At 36.4% G+C, this 15,748-nt stretch overlaps 1 protein-coding gene across 1 annotated transcript in view; it reads left to right on the top strand.

Moving 5' to 3' along the window:
* The window catches only part of DYNC2H1 (dynein cytoplasmic 2 heavy chain 1), a 264,118-nt gene extending 248,692 nt beyond the window's left edge, over positions 1 to 15,426 (top strand). The window contains 3 exon segments of the mRNA XM_006186202.3: positions 5,102 to 5,218; positions 14,621 to 14,677; positions 14,679 to 15,426. Of these exon segments, the coding sequence (XP_006186264.2) occupies positions 5,102 to 5,218; positions 14,621 to 14,677; positions 14,679 to 14,780 (276 nt within the window). The 3' untranslated portion in view covers positions 14,781 to 15,426.
* Positions 15,427 to 15,748: the final 322 nt, after the last annotated feature.

Below are 15,748 nucleotides of genomic sequence, written 5' to 3'. Positions count from 1 at the left end.
CATTGCAACAGGGTGTACATACCACGGTAGGGGGAGTTTTTGGCCATATTTTGCAAGCTATCCCACAACGTGGAAAAGCCGTAGGCACAAGAGTAGCCAAAACGAATTAGAAAATAAAGAATACAGTGTTAAGTTTTGCTTTATCAAATGATAAGTTTTATTACAAAGCTCTGGTAACTGAGACACTATGGTACTGGTGTAGAGAAAAACAGAGTGACTAATGGAACAGAATAGAAAGTCCAGAAACATTCTCATGTCCTTTTGGAAACCTGACCTGTAACAAAAGCAGCAGTCATTACAAATCAGAAAAGGAATGAGAATTGTTTGGTAAATGATTCTGAGACAATTGGTGACTCATATGGAAAAATGATAAAATTTGAGCCATCCTTGTATCATAAACAACAATTAATTCTGAATGATTTAAGAAGCCAAATTATAGAAATAAAACTTCTTTTTGAAAAAGAAGACTTTAAAAAAGAAACAAGAATACTGGAAAATATTCAGGGTTTCCTTAGACACAAAAATAAAAGCTTTAAAGGAAAAAGCTGATAAATTTGCTACCTTAGAATAAAAAGACACCATAGAAAGTGAAAATACAGACCAGTAGACTGGTTAAAGATATCTACATCTTATATAAATGGCAAAGGATTTGTGCTTAAAACACACAAAGGATTTTTACAAATAAACTTTTAAAAAAAGCAATCCCATTGTGGGGAAAAGGGGAAGTAGGCAAAGGAATTTGATAGGTGACTTAAGTGAAGTGGAAACCTGAATGGCTAATAAACATAAAATACTCCTTCTCACCAGTAATCAGGGAAATGAAATTAAACCCCAAGTTTGATACCACATTAACAAAATTTACAAATCTCAACAGGTGAAGTAATGGCAAGGTTATAGCATAATGTAAATTCTTACACAATGACAAGTATGCGTATAGATTGACTAGTAGGCATATAGTTCACTTTGGGGAACAATTTGCCAATATTAAGGAAAACTGAGAACGAGCATACGCTTCAAGCTAGCAACATCCTCTCTGTACCTAGAGAAGTTCACGCTGGATGTGTACCATAAGGCTTATTGCAGTGGTATAGTAGTAAATAATTAGAAGTGATTTAAGTGTTCATCAGCAGAATGGACAAATAATTTGTTCTACATTAATCACAAAATATTGTGCAGCTGTTAAAAAAGAAAGAACAAATGGCTGCACCTAGACCAGTGATGAAGGAAAAGAAGAGGTTACACACTTTACATACAGCTTGGAAATTTGAAAAACAGTACCATTCATTGTTTATGGATACATGTATATTTCTTTTTTAATTGAAGTATAGTCAGTTTACAATGTGTCCATTTCTGGTGTACAGCATCGTGTTTCAGTCCTACATACACATGCGTATATTCGTTTTCATGTTCTTTTTCATTATAGGTTACAACGAGCTAATGAATATAGTTCCCTGTGCTCTACAGAAGAAACTTGTGTTTTATCTGTTTTATATATAGTAGTTAATATTTGCAAATCTCTAACTCCCAATTTATTCCTTCCCACCCTCTTCCCCCCACCCCGCACTGTAACCACCAGTTTGTTTTCTAGTGTCTGTGAGTCTGTTTCTGTTTTGTAAATAAGTTCACTTGTATCTTCTTTTTTCTTTTTTGGATACGCATGTATTTAACAGTCATGTAAAACTATATTCAGGACTGGGTTGGGTAAGTGCAGAAAAGAAACAGGAAAGGCAAGGTGTATACAGAGGACCTCAGTGGTATCTCTCATTGTTTTTTGCTTAGAAATGCAGAACAAACGTGGCTGTATGTTCAAGTCTAGTAAAACTGATTGGAGGGAAAGTATAGGTTTAAAAATATTTTTAGGATTTTTTGTATGCTTAAAATATCTTTTAATTTTTAAAAGAAAGTTCCTAGCAAATAAAGCCATATTAAGTTATCAAAATAAAGCTCTGGGTTTAAAGTGAAATTCACTATTAAATTCAAGTGAAAAATCAGAAGTGTTCAGGAAATTCAGCATTGTATATGCAATAAGTTCATGGCTTTAACCATGTTTTTAGTGAACAAAGTCACTACTGTTAACTGTTGCTAAGCCCTTTTGTGTTGAGAAGCTAAGAGCTGAATACAATCTTCTACTTAATGAACAGCCTTTTCAAAATAGGCTGGGTCGCGGTAGTGATTTGCCCTGTTCTTAGGCAATTGTGGCCTGATCCACACTATCCCTTAGTAAGTGGTTTTGAAACTATAAACAAAACAGAATGGTGGCGGGGAGGGTCTTTTTCTCCCTCATACGTTTGTAGCTGCCCCTCTGTTTCCAGAGTTTTAATCAGGGGTTCAGGTGTGAATAACACTGTACAGATTTTTTCTTTCTGATTTAATGATTTTATTTTGTTTCTGAAAGGTATGCGTTTATTAGCAAATCAGGAGTAGTTAGAGAAGTGGTATTATGACAAGAGATGCACATTAGGTGCCTTTCACTTAATTCTTGGCAGTGGACTCAAAATAGTACATGCGTACAGATGTCAAGAGGCAGCCTCAACAATGTGGTTCTTTTAAAATAATGCAAACAAATGAGCTCTGATCTCAGTCATTATTGCTTTGCATTCAAGGGATGTGTCGTGGACAGTAAGGTCCTAGTGACCGGAATAGACTTCTAACCAACTTTTAGTAGAAAGTATGAAGTATGCCCCATAAGTAGATGTAAACAGCATTTTAATCTAGTTTACCACTTTAAGGGGGTGAAAAACTGGAATTACAGCATTGATAAAATTGGAAAGCGTGCTCTAACACATCACCCAGCTCTGTCAGGTCTAAGTGAGGTGATGACATAGTCTCAATCATCTAGGGTAAATCTGGGAAATATTTTGAAAAATTAAATATTATAGGCAAAAGTTCCTCAACTGAAATTATGCAGATAATTTCCAATCAAACCTTTGTTTTGCCTCACTGAAACGGATACCCTCTGTATAAAATAATTCTAAATGTCTAGAAATTAGAAGATGGATTAGATTAAATGAACAATAATAGGTAATACTTACTGGGGACTTACAGTAGGTATCAGGCAGTTTTCCAAGTATCTTAAGTTTAATGTTAGAGGGGAATTCTTATTTCCCACTCCTGGGTTTTTGTTTTTGTTTTTGTTTTTTCCCTGTGTGGAGGGGTATTTACTAATGTTCCTAGATTTTCTCTACCTTCTACTTGACTCCTCTCTTTGCAGGAGAGGCATCACTCACTGCAAGGCAATCACATCTGATTACGGGTTTGAGTCAGGAACCCAGGGGTGAACCCTGCACCTTCCTTATGCTTTTCTTTCGGGTGTGCCCGTTCCGCTGTGCCCCGTCAAGGCCGTCTCCGAGCCTGGTGCCGCTGGCTCCTCCGCCCGGTACTGTTACGGGTACATGCTAAGCCGCCGAATTCCTGAGTGTCATTTTAGCAAGTCCTTTTGCCTGGGGACCTGTGATACCCTCCCAAGGATCTTTTTCAACAGTAAAGGTGATATTTGGGGCCTGCCTGCTCTTACTCCTTCCATTAATGCCGAACTCTGTCTGGTTGGAATAAGGGTAACATTTGTTGATAGCACTCCAATCCCTGACATATTATCACGTTGTTACGTAAACAGTAGGCAATTGCTTTTTGACATGCTTATGTTTTCATCCTCTTTACTTGAAATTCCAAAGTAGGGGAACGATAGAGGGTGTGGAGAGAGAAGAGCAAATTTAGAAGATATTTCCTGGAGGTGGCGGGACTTGGTATTTGATGGCATGTGGGAAGTTCAGGAGGAGGGTGTCTGATTAAGCAGCGAGATGGTCGGGGTGCCACTGACTGAAACAAGGCCCCAGAGAAGAGTATTTCTCCTCTTTCCCACCCCCTGGTTAGGAGAGGAAAACGGTGAATTTACATCTCTGTACATGCATATTACATAGTCCGGTTGTGACACTTTTACAAATTTCTGTAGAAACTAATTGAACTCAGAACTCAATGAAATTTCCGGAAGAGGCCTTAGAGGAATGATCTTGCCTCGAGTTTCTAGCACTGAAATTCTAATTTGCGTATGTCAAGGCCAGAGTACTTCGGTGACTCTTGAAGTAGCCTGCATAACAGCACATCAGGGGCACAGCAGAAAGAACACTGAACTTAGGGGTTCCGTAATTCTCTTTTTATCCAGGTCTTTCCGTTGTTTAAGTTGCTTATCTTTCCATGGAACAGAGCCTTACTGTGAAATGAGCTAATCAAAGCTACATGTCAGGGCCCCCTCTCCTAGGACCCCCTAGTACTGAAACCATTTCTAACTGTAAGATAGCTGTCAACTCAAAGTGTTCCCTTGACTCTAAAATTCTATAGTACTTTCATTTGTATGTGAAAACTTTAAAAATACCATACAATATTTGTAAGATTGTTTATATTTTCTATCAAGTTTAAATTAGAATATAGATGTGGGTCTGAATGCAAAATGCAGACTACACTTGTTGCCTTTAGATAAACTCAGTAGATTAATGCTACAGAAACTAAAAGCATGAACATTTTTTAAGGAGAAATATGAAACTAATCTTACCAAAAGAATTATATTTTTACTTTTATTATTTCTAAATTGTCCTTTATACTTGTAGAGTAAGAGATTAATTAACTGTTTCTTTTAATTCTTCTTTTAGCTCTGCATGACATGTCAAGAATTTTTCAAATTAAACTTTCTGAATTTGGTTCTGTTCCTTAAAAAATGATGTCAGACTTCCAAGCAGGGAACACATGTCTTGTTCTCTAATAATGCTTTTCTTTACTCCTCTTGGAAAATGAGTAACTTTTTGGCTTTGTCATTATATTTCTATTAATCTAATGCCAAGGCACTAATACCAATGCCATTTAGAAGAATTTTTTTCTAAAATATTTGGTAAAGTTGAGAATTCAGTCTAAAGGAGGTTCACAGTGAGCACTGATTCAGATCTTTACCATCTTTGTTCTCAAATATGATACTATAATGTTTGTTCTCATACGATTTGGAATACGTAGTCCCAGTGGAAATTGTTGCCTTTCGTCTGAAGATACAGTCCAGCAACTCCTGCCATGTCAGGCTTTAATACGTATTTTAATGGTCTGTGTGTTTCTGTGACAGATCAGCGGCTTGTTACTGGAAGGGTGCAGTTTTGATGGAAATCGGCTTTCTGAAAACCAGCATGATTCTCCTAGTGTATCGTCAGTTCTCCCCTGTTTCATGGGCTGGATTCCACAGGTAATGCATATCTCACAGATACAAGTTTTAATTTAGTCAATTCATTCTTAGATTTTATCTTTTCAATAAGATATTCTTGGCCTATATATTTTTTGTTCACTTTCCCATCTCACCTGTATTTGAATGAATTTACAGTCAAAATATTGTGTCCTTTGTAATTTTTAAGATGTATAGGACAGTTTAAAAACCTTCATTTTGCTATAGAAAGAATAACATTATGGTTTTTAATTTTTAAGTAATTTATAGCCTAATAAAAAAGCCTTAAGTGATACTATGAACTACCACACGTTTCGTTTTCCTGTTATTTTCAGCACTGTGCTAAACACTGTGTATACTCACCTCAGATACTCTTCTGAGCAGCCCTGCAAGGTGATTATTATTATTCCCGTTTTCAAATGAGGAACTGTATGCTCACATAACTTCTCCGTAGCTTGGCATGCAAAAATCAACAGTATCAAGATGTTAATATACATCTGGCTTTTACATCATAACATGTCACTGGGCTGCTGATGGGCAGACGAGGAAAACTGTCTTGACAAAGACGTATTCTGTTAACTTTTTCCCTTTCAAAACCTTCAGTTGTTGAAAAAACTTTCAACAGTAGAATTGGGGGATATTTGCCTTTGAAGTAGGACGTAGCTATAGGTGAAGCACATAACTTTTTCTTAACACGAAAAGTTAAAAAGGTAAGTATGAATATATGTAAATAAACTTCAAACTTTTGATCTAATTACCAACAAAACTACTTCCTATACTGCTTACTACGAGATAAATAAGTTTTCTAGTTGGGAAATGGTCCATTGAATTTTCCAATCATTGTCATTCTTTTTGTAAAATAAAAAAATCAAAAGCATCAGAATATTTATTTTAAAATAAAAACTCATAAAGCTGCAGCAATAATTAGCAGTCATTGCTCAGAGGGATTGTCTGACTTAAGAGAACATGCATTTTTTTGAAACTCCCCATTTTCCCTCCGTATCAGCTTCATTTTCTCTAGCAGTGGAGTAACATAATAGATACAGAGGGGAGAAGTTGAAATAATCTTTATTTTATTTCAGTCTGTCTATTAATTCCTGTAAGAAATTTACATCAAAATGTTGGCAAATTAGGGATTGCACACATTAGGTATGTGCTCCGAATTGAAAGTTACATGTAAAAGTTAAGGTTGGGATTCGCTAAAGGTTATAGCCATACATACAAAGTTGTACACGATGACGGAGGAATTCAGATGAGTCCAGATTCTGTGAAGTGTTAACTCTCTGGCAAACAAAATTAAAAGCCACGTAATGACCTTGATGGGGGGGGGTGGGGGGAAGTAGGACATGTATAAACTGGTTCACTTAAGGAGAAACCCCAGCAATCCAAACAGAGCCCGGAGAGTAACTGAGTAGGCGTAAACACAGAAGAACGTGAGATGGAGCAACACCCACGTAACTGACCGCGCACTAGATGCAAGTCAGGAATGTAACAGACTGGACACAGCCAGTCTGTTGCTGGGTTGTATGAAGAGCAACATAACATGACAAGACTTGGAATTTAGCCCTCGGCGGTATTTTACTTTGAGAATTCTTTCTGCCCAATTTTTTTTTATTGAAGTACAGTCAGTTACAATGTGTCTGTCTCTGATGGACAGCACAATGTCCCAGCCATGCATTTACGTACATATATCCGTTTTCATGTTTTTTTTCCATCAAAGGCTACTGCAAGATAGTCATTCTAAGTGACATAAGCCAGAAAGAGAAAGGAAAATACCCAACTTTATTTACCCCACTTTGAAAAATCAGAATCGGAATAGAAAGCTGAAAAAAAAAAAAGACTCTTTACATAAAGAGGGGTAAAATTAATTGGAGTATTTAGCCAATAAAAAGATGACTGCAAGATAATCTAAAATTTTTATTTTTATAAAAGGGATTTTTCCCCAAGGCTTTTGCAATTTTTAATAACACGAGAAGGAAGGATTTATGGCGTTTCCCCACCTCTTTTTTCCCCTCCTTCCTTTGCAGTGAGCCTCCTCTTTCCATCTGACCCTACTGCTTTCAGGCTGCCTCTCCTATATCAGCTGAAAAAGCACAGACTATAAGGCATATTGCTAAGTGTTTCAGAACACAAAATTTTGGAGTCCAATAGACCAAATTCCAGTCCTAGCTCCCAAATATATGAGCCGGATGATTCAGGGTAAATTACCTAACCTCGCTGAGCCAGTTTCCTCATTTGAAAGTGGAGATAGTGATGTTTCTGTAGGACCGCTTTGAGGATTAGATAAATTGCTGTGTGTGAAGTACCCAGCAGTGCATCATACACGGTAGGTCTAACTGGTCCTGATGCCAGTGTTTTTCAGTGTTTTTATTATACTATGGTAATAATGATCTTATTTCATATAGTGCGTTATTGTGTACTGAGTGCCTTTGCTCATCATTAAATACTTGAGTTCTTACATACCATATTCTCAACACTGGGCTTAACAAAAATAAACCTCTTCCATCAAAGGGTCTTCTGTTGAGTGAGGGAGCAAACAGGTAAAGAAACGATTGCAGTTCAGAGTTACCACAGTACAGTCACAGAGGTTTGCATCAAGTGCCTTAGCAAATGACAGAGACCTCGGCTCTGTCGTATGTAAGCAAATGAGGGAAAGTCAGGGACCTCACAGGGAGAGGAGGCAGCTTCTCAGCACCGTAGTCACAGTAGGAGGAAGAAAAGTTCAAGGACAGATTCAAGAAAGGAAGGGGCAAGGCATTCCATGTAGAAGGGGAAGCATTCTTGAATGCACGGAGGTATGAAAAGAATTTAGGTTGTTCTGGGAACTGGGATACATCCGGACCGTGTGGTTCATATGGAAGAGTGGGAGGGATGTGGTTAGAAAGGAAGGCTGAGACCAAGTATGACAAGCCGCGTAGCCACACCACGGAGTTCAGGCTGTCTTACGGTCCGTAGAAAACCATGAAGAATGCAGAACAGGGGTGTGATAACATCAGATTTTTACTTTTAGAAAATCAGTCTAGCACTGAGACAGCTGATGATTGGCACAGGGTGAAATGCAGTGACACTTGCCTTTCACAGCAGTCCTCTGAGTTTGGTAAAGCACTTTTTCTCTCTATTTGGCTGGGAAACTGAGAATCTGGTAAACTCATTTGTTAGGGGCCCCCCAGTGGTAGCACGAGTGTTTAAACAGTAATAATTAGCATTTGTTTTATTGATTAATTGCCAAGCACTGTGCAAAGTGTTTAGAATACAAAATATTTAGACTTAAGTTTAAAAGATTATGTCATTGTGACCAAGATGAAGATAACATATTAATAGGTAGGCAACTGAGATTCAAAACCAGGTGCTCGCTCTTAAATCTTAGACCTCATAATGAGCCAACCAAACGGTATAAACCAGAGTCTGGAAAATAACAGCCCACAGGCCACATCCCACGTGCTGCCCTGTTTTTGTGCAGCGCACAGCGTGAATGATTTTTACATTTTTAAACTGATGAAACACTCAGAAGGATAATATTTCATGACATGTGAAAATTATATGAAATTCAAATTTCAGTGTCCATAAAGTTTCATTTGGAAACCAGCTATGCCCGTGTGTGTAGACGTTGTCTGTGGCTGCTTTTGGACCCCCACCGCAGAGCTGGTGTGTCCGAGACCACACAGGCCATAAATCCTAAAACATTTACTGTTTGGCCTCTTCAGAAAAGCTTGCCAACTGTAAAACTATCCAACTCTCCAACTTCTGCCTGAGTTAAACATTATTTTGTTCAAGAAAGCATTTTTTTTTAGGGCAGGTATGTCTGTTTTTAATAAGTGTTAACAGAATTTGACAGAGGGGCATCAGTATTTTAATGCATTTTTAGCAAGAGGGAAGGAACCAGCATAAAATCCAGGGAACCATCATCATCAATTTATGTAAACAAGAAAGAAGACTTACCACTTACTCTTACCGCTACTTTATTGCAGAAAGTTCAGAATCCTTTGGTAAACTTGGATAAAATAACAGAATTCAGAACTTTGCTGACTAATGAAGAAGTTTTTTTCCCCACAAATTAGTTCCATAATATTATCTGACACTTAATAGTCCTCAGTAACTTGATTTCAGCAGAAACGTGCCCAGCAGCCTAGGAATCTGAGTAACAATTCTACCAGATAGATAACAGATAACACCTACGTTTTTTAAAGAACGTTTTAGGTTGCAGACGACTGAAGAACTTCTTTGACGTTGTTTTAATATGTGGCAATTCCTAGCAATGGAGATGAACAACACATTCTAAGACTTTTACTGGGGGGCCAGGGAGGTCTACTGTTGCTTCTGTTATAAACGTGATGTATGTTGCCAGTCAACAAAATCAGGAATGCTCAAGTAGAATTAAAAGGAAGTAAAGGCTGGTGGTAATATTTTCCTACTTGTTCTGTTTACCATTATCTGTGTGCACTAAGATACTATAACCTACACTCAGGCTATTCTTTTATGCATTCATTCATTCATTCATGATGCAGATTCTTAAGATTGTACCATTTCCAACTCAGTGCTTTGGGTTAAATTAATACTGGTCCAAATTAAGATTTCCCTAGTGGGTTTTTAATCAAGAAAGCATTTACTGTTTCCAAAGCATTTCCTTAAAAGTGTCCTATACTACATTATTCTCCAATGGTTCTCTAAAAAATTGGTAAACAAATTTAACTTTGGAAATTCATGATGTGTTTGAGACTATTAAAAATTCTGAGAACTCCGAAAGTTTACCTAACACGTGACCCTTTTCATGCACCTGCACCCCACCCTCCATCTGGATCTCGTGTTCCACGTAATACAGTTTGGGAAACACCACCTTGTGAGGTCCATCAGTCTTACGTAATTCCCTGTTCTGACATTCCACAGGAAGTCAGTTTGCCTTTGTTCTATCTTCCCAGTAAAAAAACATTACTTAGGGTTTATCAGCCCCACAGTAGCATAGAAATCCTGAACAAGCCTGAACCCCACAGGCTTAGACCTTCCAACAGGTACCACAATTGGCACAAAGAAATCAGAAACAACTTCATTATAGCTGTGAAATGATTACACAAGCCACTCACAATAACTCTTTTCTTGATGTTAAAATATTTTCATCATGTGTATGAGGTACTATGTACTAAAACCTCTGCCTTATATGCACTCTGTTTTAAAAATAATAAATATTTAATTAATACTTTTCTGTGTGACAGTTTTTTTTCCCCCTTAAGGACTTACGAAAGCAATGTTGTTAGCATCATCATATTGAAAAGTATGAGGGCAGTATTTCTCTACCAAAATACATTTTAAGGAGTAGCTAGACGTTCTCGACAGAACAAAGTCTATCAAGATACTCACTATTGGCAGGTTCTTTTGTTCCTTATTTGGAGGTAGTTATTTTTTTCCAGGGTTGCATGACTAATGATGCCACTTTTCTGTATGTTGAACTTCTGGTTTCCTAATATCTTCTTTTCTAAAAAAATAACCATTCATCGACTTCGTTCATAAATATTCAGAAAGCAAATGTTAGAACAAGTTGGTTGGACCTTATGCATGAATATATTTCTGATGAGAAATGTTTTATTTTAATGAAATTTGAGTTGATATTGGCCAGATAGTTAACAGAATTAACCGAGGTGATTTGGAGGTTTTTTGTTTTCTAGTGTTTTATTTTGTTATTTTCTTTAGTTTATTGACTAAATGATACTGAATAGCACCACTTGCCTTTGTGAAGTATCTTCTTCTGCACCTTGGCACAGTGCCTTCTATTTGTAGTCCGTGTATATATTTAAGTCACTTTCCCTGGGGCCTGGGCATGAGCACGAGTAATCACAATATATAGATTATTAATTAAATTTTAATTATGTCAGACTAATTTGTTTACATGCAATGTAATATGCAATATTTGCAGTCTTCCTAATATATGTCCTTTTTTGCATTAATTGAGCACTTGGTGTACTTATTAATAGTTATCAATAAAATCTTAGTTTCATCCAAATATTTCAACCAAGCAGGGTCTTAATTAAGCTTTGTCTGTTAAGAGAAGCAATATGGGAATTGTGTTATAAGAATTTAATTCAGCAAAAGAATATTTCTGGAACTTGTGTCTGCACAAAGTATTGTAGCTAATAGTGAGAATGCCGAAGTACTTAGCCCTGCTACTTTGGTTATTTGTTTACTGGTGGCCTAAGAGCAAGTCCATTTAATTTTTTTTACAGGAGGTTAATAACATTTACCATGTGAGAGACTGGGAAATGATAAGCACAGGTTTAAGCAGCAGCTGTGGGACTTTGCTTTTAAAACACTATTACGTTTCGCTGGAAACATTTGCACCCTCACTGTAAAACAACCAGAAAGCCTGCAACCCAAAGCAGGTTTGGAAGGATCTGGAAATGTATACCAAAAGTAGCAGATTGACAGCGAACATGCAAAGAATCAACTTTGCATTACTCTTAACATTTCTAATTTAAAGAGAAAATTGCTTAGCATTAAAATGAAGAGATAGAAGATCTTCTGAATAGAAAGGAGAAGCATTATAAACCATTTCAATGTGATGTTTTATTTTTACTTTTGATCACAGTAGTTATGGGAAGCAAAGCAAATATCAGGTGGCAGAGGAAGATAATATAAGACCATTCCTGGGATTATAAATAGACATTCAGAGATTCAGATCATTTCAGTACAACAAATATGTAATGTTTGTCTGCTCTTTGCTGAAGAATTTAACGGTGATACCAAAAGAAAGCCTGCACTAAGGTTATTAACTTTAGGAATGGCTAAGGAGTTCTGAAAATTACAGGAATTTCTGAATCTTAAAGCTTTGCTGTTTAAGCAGAATTGAAGTGGGAAGAGCTTAGGCAGTGACTAATAATGGTTGAAAATTCTCTTTAATTCAAATGCTGTATTTTTCCCGAGGGCCAACTCAGCACTCATTCTATCCGTTAATCATTGTTAGGGTTAATGCATCGCAGGGCATGTAGTTTGTTAATTTTGATTTTCCAAAATACTCATTTTTCCAAAAAGTGTATTCTAAATATTGGATGCGTATGTTGTTTCTTAAACTGAATTTTAAGCTTCAGAGAAGTTGATGATTTTCTCTATTTGGGTATATATTGAAACGCCTAGGCTTTATAATTCCAGGTGCAACGTTGGCACATAAATGCTGTTAAATGAATGGGTGAATAACTGACAAATATGAACAGAGAAAACTGGAAAGATTCAGAACAGATGGACTTTTTATCTATTTGAGTAATTCTTCATAAAGAATGACTTTTGTCACATGTAAATCAGGTCACAGTTTACAAATGTTAGGAATGAGTGAGTTTTCAAAGGGACTCACCTGATTTATATCAAGGACTAGGTAAGTCAGAACAGTGTCTTCATGTGTGCTAAGGGGCGATGGAGATAAAGACTGGAAAGATAATCAGAATTTCATGTAATACTCACCTAGACTTAAAAGTAGAATGTTTGCTTCTCATTTTTTCATGAAGAAAAATATTTTCATTTCTCATCCTAACACCATCCGTGACATGAGGTAGATGGTAAAAAGCTGGGATTTTTTTTTTCTAATTGATTTGAGAATTAGTAGGGATTAAAGAAAAGTTATGCATATGTAGTCCTGAGAGTTAGAGACATGAGGAGCTCCTGACCCCGTCATCGGAATCACTCAGCGTTCTGTTAGGTGGACAGCGTTGTTTGGGGAGGGAAACTGGTGCTCAGAGGGGAGTCTCCTTAGGGTCAGGGCTCCTGGACGAGTGCTCCTGAGCCTGGAAAGGACTTATTTCCATAAATGCTGTTGTCTTCCCTTTTGAAAAGTAACAGAATAGCAGAGATTTTAGGTGCTAATATTCAAACACCAAGAGTTTTTTTCACCTTCACTACTACCTATGGCAGCTTTGCTTAACTAGGTCACCCTGGTGAGTTCTCCATGGGTTTCTGATTTGTCACTTACAAAATTCTGGAGTGAGGCTAACTTTTCTCTTAAGTTTTGTTCCAACTCTTAAAGAATAATCCATTTACTGAATAAAATTATACAAATTCAATAAAAACATTAATCCTAAATTTGAATTGGAATTACTTTATGAACTCTGATGTTCTTCTTCAAAAAGTACTGTTTCTAAGATCCAGTCAGTGAAAAATCCAAGAGGGAGAATGACAGACATTCCTAGCACCAAAATTATGGGATAGTTTCTCATTAAAGGAACCAAGGATCCTCAGAGTAATGGCTAGTTTTTGATTTCTGGGACAGAAATTATATAAGATGAGCTTATAACACAACATCGTGACATACTAGAAGGTAAGAAAACTGCTGAAGACAACTAGGGGCATATCAAAAAAACAAAAAATACAAAACCTCAGGAGCCAGCTTTAAAGACTGACAATTTGAACGTCAATAAGATAATAATCACATTGCACTGAAACATCAGGTATGTTTAAATCCACCAGTTCATTATGATACGTTCAAAAGGGGCGGGGTCACTGATCACCTTTATAGTATACTAGGGAAGGAATTCATTGTTTTAAAAGCACATAAATAGAGGGGAATTGGATAGAATTATCCAGCCTTTCCTATATGAACTGTGCCTCATGGTAATCAAAAGGTTGATAAGTGGAAATTTCTTTTTATCGAATTTCTGCCCAGAAACGAAGAAGGAATGATAGAATTAGTTTATCATTTTGTAATCTTGAATATAAATAATGATCATCAGTGGCTTCTAGTATCTAAAAAGAGACACAGCTGGACATTATATGTCTCCTGATGGAAGTATATACCAATGTTTTTACCAAACATTGAATCTGAATCTGAACTCACCTCCAGATCCACTTTACAAGAGTACAGGGAACAGAACATAACGCCATGCAAATGTAGCCAACAGAAGTCAGAATGCGGGAAACTCTTGGAATAGCTCTTCAGCAAACAAATTGCAAGGAAAAAAAGGAGAAAAAACCTGTAAATTTAGGAGATTTAAGAAACACATCAACAAACTGCAAAGTATGGGCTTTATTTGAATTATGATTCTTACCAAAAAATCTTTTAAAAGTTACCGGCTAATGAGATAATGGGTATAAGATGATATAAGAAATTATTAATATTTTTGTGTTGATAGAATTGTGATAATTTTATATTTTATTTAGAGACATATTTATATATTTATAGGTGAAATTTTATAATGTATAGGGTTTGGTTCAAAATACTCCAATATTTGGGACTAGGGGAAAGTTATGAATGAAACACTCTTGGCCACAAGGTGGTCATTGTTGAAGCTGAATGGTGAAGGTTTATTATGCTCGTCTCTATTTAAAACATTTCATAATAAAATGTTAAATAAATCTTATTTGGAAGGGGTTTGTGTTTGTAGCTTTAGTTACCTAATGATCGGCTTCAACAGTGTACTGCTGTACTTTAAAACAAAGTTAATTCTCATTAACCAGGGCGCATATGGTCCGTACTCCGCTGACGACTGCATATCTCTGCCTGTTTACACCAGCAGCAGAGAGGAGTCGTGTGGTGATCAACATCGACGTGCCATGTGGGGGCAACCAAGACCAGTGGATTCAGTGTGGAGCAGCTTTATTTCTAAAAAATCAGTAGAATCTCATGACAATAGAAGCTGTCTTCTCAAAAAGAATTACTGTTTAACCTTTAAATAAAATATCTGGTCAGTATATATTTGAAGTGTTAGTTCAAAATATTAGCATATAGTTGTCCAGTGTTGTTTATCTGTTGGGTTTTCGTCTTAGTGGGTAACGACAGGACCAGGTACCTTTTAAAGTAATAACTTAATGGAGTCAATGTTAACATGGAGAATCCCTATGTAACATTAAATATTTCTGTGAGGCAGCTCACTTTTCCAGTGGGTCAGAAATTTATGTTTTAGGTAAGAGGTTTAAAAGTGTATTTAAGGAATCAGTAAATAATATTTTGGCCATCTTTTTTATCATAATTATTTAATAAAATATAATAATATTTCAATCTTCCATGGTTTTAGATATATGTATATAATCTTTTTAAACATTGAAGGATATATTGTATTTTAGTTACAATATGCAGAATCTCAGAGTAACACAAAAGAAATGGGGAATAATAGCACAGAAACCAGGATAAGGATTTTATAAATAGAATAATTAAAGGATGAAAAGTCATAGTTTCTCATGTTTCATACTGTTTCTACTGTTTCATATAAACAGTAAAATTCAACAATGGTTTGAAGCTTAAATAAATATATTTTACATTCCAATTTTAAAGTTTCTGAGCAATTTGAATTACATTCAGAAATCCTTCTTTTTTTTTTAATTGAAGTACAGTCAATTACAGTGTGCCAGCTTCTGGTGCACAGCGCAGTGTTTCAGTCACACATACACATACATACATTCACTTTCATATTTCTAATTACCTTGAATTGTATTGCCATTCGTATCAGTCTGCGTCCAATCAGGAGACCAAAAAACAAACAAGCAAAAACCTACCCTGTGATATAAACAGGGAGAGTTTAATATAAAGACATGTTAAGCCGTGATGAAGGAGTGAGTATACGATGTAAGAGAACTCTGCCTGGTTCC

Source organism: Camelus ferus, chromosome 10, assembly GCF_009834535.1.
Source record: "Camelus ferus isolate YT-003-E chromosome 10, BCGSAC_Cfer_1.0, whole genome shotgun sequence".
Taxonomy (NCBI): domain Eukaryota; kingdom Metazoa; phylum Chordata; class Mammalia; order Artiodactyla; family Camelidae; genus Camelus; species Camelus ferus.
Note: the sequence above shows the minus strand (reverse complement) of the source record. Positions and strands in the feature narration are given on the sequence as shown.